General features: G+C 37.7%; 1 protein-coding gene across 1 annotated transcript; it reads left to right on the top strand.

Annotated features, from left to right (window-relative positions):
* The first annotated feature begins 4,487 nt into the window (after positions 1-4,487).
* LOC124167953 lies at positions 4,488-5,647 on the top strand. The gene is made up of 4 exons (XM_046546022.1): positions 4,488-4,522; positions 4,903-4,980; positions 5,067-5,296; positions 5,381-5,647. The coding sequence occupies exons 3-4, from the start codon at positions 5,072-5,074 to the stop codon at positions 5,609-5,611; spliced, it is 456 nt and encodes a 151-aa protein (XP_046401978.1). The 5' UTR covers positions 4,488-4,522; positions 4,903-4,980; positions 5,067-5,071; the 3' UTR covers positions 5,612-5,647.
* Positions 5,648-6,173: the final 526 nt, after the last annotated feature.

Here is a 6,173-nt window from a genome sequence, read left to right as displayed (position 1 = left end):
TTCTGCACATCAACGGGCACTCAACATAAAAACCACCAAAATTTACTTCAGTGCTATTAGACTAGTTGCCACAAATATGCCCACCTCGATATTTTTTGTTGATGGAAGTTTCAGTACTACCGCCGTGGAGCACAATAAATGACAATAAGATATGAAAATAAAAGAAATTTATTAAAAACAAATATACTCATGATTATAAACATAAAAATGAAAGTCTTGTTAAGGCATGGCCGCTCAATTCATTTGCCTCTTTGGCTTCCTTCCTGAAATTAAAAGGAAAACATTACATACTGATATCTTACAAAGTGTTACGTCAAAATTTGACTGTTTGAGTTTGTCTGGATTTAATATTAGAGAAGTTGAGTACTTACCCCCAGCAGCAGAGTATAAATAAAAATATGTCTTTTTTCAACTCTCTCGTGCTTCGAAAGGAGTAGATTGCCAGTCGTCGGAATCAATCGTGGAAAGTTGATTCATCGCGAACCACACGGATTTCAGCAAAATCGACGATATCACTTCACCCGCAAGAAAATTTCCCGGCTAAGTAGCTAATTTTGATGTAATTGAAGTAAAGTTCACTTCTTCATGTTCTTAGCGTCGATCTTACATCGATGCATCCATCGTACAGCGTAGAATTCATAGGATGAGAGCACGTAAACAAGTTATGTTACCACCAGTTCAACACCAATGCGGTCTAACAAAGATGGCTGAGTATCGGCGGAAGTTGTTCTTTTGACCATACTTTACCAAAATAATAAGCAAGCTGGAGCTATGCATTGCCGCGGTAATGTCAACATAAATTTTTTATTTAATTTACGCATTCATTTTCTCATGGAAATGATAGTTGATCGTAATATGAAATAATATAGGAAATACTTTCTCCCGTCAATGACTAGTTTAAGTCCAGTCCTGTCAAAGTGCAGTTTGAGCCATAAGTACAGTTCCAGTCATATTACCCAGCCCAGTCACAGTCCACTTTTAGCCATAGTACACTTCCAGTCATGTTTTCTAGCCCTGTAACAGTCCAGTTTGAGCTATAGTACAGTTCCAGTCATGTTACCCAGCCCAGTCGCAGTGCAGTCTGAGCTCTAGCACAATTCAAGCACAGTGATCCAGCACTGTTACAGTACAGTTCTTCTCAAATTCTGGCTGCCATAGTACAGTCTAGTACAGAAAAGTGTACTGTGACTGTGCTAAATACAGAGTTTAGTCCAGTTACAGTGCAGATTTAGTGCAGTCACAGCACAGATTTTTGTATGGGTTATGAAGGAAATCGTAATGTGCCCTTGGAAAAATTGGAACAATAAGACTAATGTGGCATGCTAAATATTAGCAGTGTATGTAAGTGTGGACAACTGTAATTTCGTCTCACTTTTAGCGAATTATCCTCGACTACAGCTGAGTCTGAACAAATGTTCGCATCTAACCACCGTGTCGGGCGGTTGGACATTCACGCACATAACTTGATAGGAGAGGCGGGGTGGAAATTGGGGCAGGATATTTCAATTGATACCTAAAGTTGACACTTAATTTTATAATTTGGTGCTAGACACTTCGTGAAGCAAAGTAAAAACATAGTTTTTCCCTACATTATGTTAAAAATTCTTGAAAAATGGGACATTTTAATTGTTTAAATAAAATTTAAAAAAATTATCGCTAGAATAAAAACTATCACTGCGACGGATTCAAAATATATTCAATTTTATAATATAATGATTTAAATTTAGGCATTTTAAAACATAACGCAACAGTAGCAAAAAACTTCAGTCAATTTCTTCAAAAAATGGGAAAAATATTTTGAGATAAATTTTCATTAAATTGACAGACGTCTTCCGCTTTAAAAAATTTGCACAGAACCCTCCGTATCTAATTCGTATGTACATAGTACCCATTGACTACGGGGATACTGTGCCGCTCCGTCGCTTTTCGTCAATGGATAATTTCCATTCGCGGCCTGTCGACGAAGCGCGTACGCAGCATGTGAATGTCCGCTATGAAGCACGTACGATAGGATACGAAGCGCGCAGGAACACAGCACTGATGCCCCGTTTACACCACGATCGTACCGACGTTGATCGCGACTACTGCACGTTTACACGTCTAAAAGTTACCATCGTAACTCAGTGCTGCCCTCGTTGTGGAATTGTGTCAGATAACAACTGACGACGACACAGCGTGAGAAAATTGAAATCCTGGAAATTAAGAAGCAAAAGAATATTAATGTTTTCATGTGCTAAAACTGAAGCTAGACCGAACTGTCGGTAAAACGTTAAAGAATGTAGGTTTCTTTATGGGAATCTGTCCAAAGTTTAGCAATATTCATGCGGTTAAGACAGTAGATATGTCTCCTTGCTACGTTCCAAATTGTAATATTTTGCTAACTGGTCACTTTATTATAATATCGACTCAATCCGGATTTAACGTGTCCAAAATAATTTTTTCCAATTAAATAATTACGATTTATTAATCTCTTTGTCTGATTACAGCACTTCATATATTCTTTCCCTAGTTAATTTGAAAATTCTTGCACGACCAAGGATCCTCCAACAAAGGCATATTCCTCTACAAAATTATCAATTAATATTTAGATTGTTCCTATCTCCTTTATTAGTAACTTTTAATGGATCCCGTCATAGCTATATAAATCCCCACCTGCTTGTTTTTAATTACCATAGAGCAAATTATGCCTTCAACTCCCAGCTATGATGAGATAAAACTAAAACTAGTCATAACAGTCCGTGAAGTCTTTAGAAAACTAGATTCTTCGAGAGAATATGTCAAAACATTCAAGAATATTCACGCATTAAAGACAGTACATATTGCTGTTATAATTTAACTAGAAAAGGCTTAGATTTCGGCTTGATTCGGCACAAGTATTGATATCTCCACGTCCTCATCTAAATGTTATGGTTATTTCTGGCGAATTTTATTGTGAAATCCTTTATACAATGATTTAATTGGTTAACATTTTGTGCATGTTTGTTATTTTCCATCATCTGTGAAGTATAATGTAAGGATCATACATGGGTATGGGTAAACTTGTAAATAAAGAAATGCATAAAACTGGTATAGTATAGAATATCCGATATCATTTGGTAAATAGAACATCAGAAAAAACTTTCCCATCACGTCCTTCCATTACCTGCTCAATAATGTCTTCATTCGTTGCCATATACCTTTGATATATTAGAGATATTTATGAAATATCAATTGCTGTATCAAGATTGCAACGGCGCGAAAGAATCGTATATGCATCGATCTTCATTTCGATCTCTTTATTCTTGGCACACCAGCGGCAGTGTTAGGTACTAAGGCCTACGATGGTAACTCTGCGCGTCTACACGACGTTTTGAGGTTACGATCGTACGGATCAACGTCCCGACGATCGTTGTGTAAACGGGGCATAAGGCTAATCTCAATCGATTAGGTCGAAAATTAGATATATCGTAACTCGCACGATCGAAAAATGTATCGAACGCAACACAATCGATAGCTACCGACCGTAGCGAGAACCTTAATACGAATCATTATGAATTGTGAGTTCTCAACAGGTAAATAATACTATATCATGGTATTTAGAATTCATGATACAGTATTATTTACCTATTGAGAACTTACAAAACTTATTCGGCCACTTAAATAACTGCGAAAAATGATATTCTCAAGGCTGATTCACGCATCCCCAGCATCCAGCATTCTTAAGTGGCTCGTACTTACTTGGAAACCTTGAGATGTTAATAAGAGTAAATTCTTATTAATTTTGACACTAAATAAGACATCACATAGCCCACGAGCATTAAAAAGCTTACCCTAAAGCCTGACGAAATAAAATTTTTAAATAAAAATTGCCGATGAAACAGGATTGCTGACACATCTGCTATTAGTATGATCGAATTCATCAAAATGCAAGCAAAAATTAACGTATAGTTCAGTCTCAGCTACTAAAACTTACCCATATCAGGCGCTAAAGTATTTGAAAAATTATTTGGGATGAGTAAAAGTCTCTAGGTCACTGCAGTAAATGTATCAACCTATTAAAAATATGAAAGTCCTGCCAAATCACCAGCATAAACACTTGTAAAATAAAACATGGTATCTCTTAGATCACACCTCCGATTTTATACTTACTTTGCATGAAGTCACCACCACAAGAAATTTTAGAGGCAGGAAAGAAAACACCCACAGAAATACAATACATATCCCAGTAAACACGAATAGCTGCAGCAGCGCTGCACAGGGGTTTCACAGCTGCAAGTTCGTTTCCGTTTCAATGAAGCGCGGTAACAGCGCTTGTGCAGCGCTCTTTCGCAGCGCGCTGGCGAAACATGCAATTGCAGCGCATCAACAGCGCATGCGCAAAGCATGCCTGCAGCACGCTGCTGGAACGCTGCTAATGCGAGTTTGTGCAACAATGCAACAATCCTCCGCTACGCGATTGTTTACCAGGGTGCTTGGGAAGTTTACTGAGTCTATGGCGGCCAACGTTGTGGAACTGTTGATCGTCCTTGGGGATTCTTATTAGGTAAGAATTTATCATCTTCTTTTAAAATGTATAATTTTAGTTAATTTAAATTCAATTCTCCTTGAAATTAGGTAGAATTGGCATTCTAGCATGGTGAATATAAACACATTTTAAGACTTTGTGTTTTTGTTTACATACGTGGTCGTAGTTATGTTCGCAACCATTGGATATAAGCTTTTAAATATTGATTATATAGGTTTCCATTAATAATGAAATAGGAAATGTGTAACGCATGTCACAGGAAAAGTTCGCAGCTCAAAATTTTTTAGTTAGCCAACCTTTTTAGCAAAATATTAAAAAGATTGTCTAACGAGATGGGCTGACGCGATGATATATTATGCAGTACACGAGTTAAAATTAATGGACATTTCTCATGGCAGGAAAACAACTAGATCCGCAAGCACCTGGTGGGAAAGAAAGAGAGACTAAGCGGCCGGCAACAGCAGAAGAGTTGTATGGTAGTATTTTTATCATGTATTTATTTATATAAGTACTGACATAAAGGTCACTTTGTAAACTAACCTTTCCACATTTAAAATTTTAGGGTTCATGCAAGCTCAGGAGAAGATATGGGAAAAGAGATACAGGAGATTAGATGGGAAGGTGAGCATGGCTTTAAGCTTGCTCACAGAATTAAAGAAAGAGCTAAAGTCCAAGCCTGTAGTGAATGAAGAGAGCATTTCCGTCAACCGGAAATTCCCTCTTAAAACTTTGGATGATGTAGAGGAGCTTGAGAGGGAACTGTCAGAGGATGTATTTCTCCACAATAATTTGGTAAGGCCTCAATCATTTGTGTTTAATTCTTTTATGATAATTTCAACCAGAATTCCATTGATTACATAATATTTTTCTTTACAGGTTACTCAACTTGCTCGCATTTGTGGTGATGAGGAGCAACCCTCAGTATACAAAATTTTATATTTCGTATTCACTGACGAAGCAGCGAAGCACTTCTGCCTCACCGGAAAGTCTGGAGTTGAGGGGATGAAGAAGAAAAAGTTTATGGGAACGAAAATATGCAGTGTCATTATGGGTGAGTGTCTTCGTGTATTATGTCTATCATTAATCAGTACTCTAATGTATACTTAAAACAGAGTAATCATTAATAAAATCATTTATTGCAAACCTGTGTTTTCAATTAATTCTTGCTGCCCCTCACATACTTAAGTAGTACTTGAAGATTGCTATTATCGGCGCAAAAATGGTAGAATGCTGAACGTAAAGCATTTGTATAAATTCTGCCGAAGCTCGACAGTCGTGTCAGATATCGTTCAACTCATTGTTTATTTGACTACAATAATGGATCATGAGTACAACGATATCTGAAACGACCCTGTGGAGCTTCGGCAGAATTTCATACAAATGCCTAAAGTTCAGCGTTCTACCTTTTTTTGCGGCGATAGTAGTGGCACATTAGGAATGTATTTTCAGCGATTCGGACATGTGTTTGAAGCGATCGTGGCACATTAGCGCAGCGCTCCTGGCATGCTTCTGCAGCAGCTTATGACATGCTTGTGCAGCACTTATGACATGCTTGTGCAGCGCTTATGACATGCTTGTGCAGCGCTTATGACATGCTTGTGCAGCGCTTATGACATGCTTGTGCAGCGCTTATGACATGCAAAAAAGGGAAGTTTGGGAGTGCTAGACG

This window comes from Ischnura elegans, chromosome 11 (assembly GCF_921293095.1).
Source record: "Ischnura elegans chromosome 11, ioIscEleg1.1, whole genome shotgun sequence".
NCBI lineage: Eukaryota > Metazoa > Arthropoda > Insecta > Odonata > Coenagrionidae > Ischnura > Ischnura elegans.
This window is presented reverse-complemented; position numbering and strand designations above follow the sequence as displayed.

Excerpts from the sequence above, each read along its gene's own strand:
- LOC124167953 (XM_046546022.1), top strand. The coding sequence starts at position 5,072 with ATGCAAGCTCAGGAGAAGATATGGGAAAAGAGATACAGGAGATTAGAT. Across the intron at positions 5,297-5,380 it reads TATTTCTCCACAATAATTTG|GTTACTCAACTTGCTCGCAT; the intron begins GTAAGGCCTCAA and ends TTTTCTTTACAG.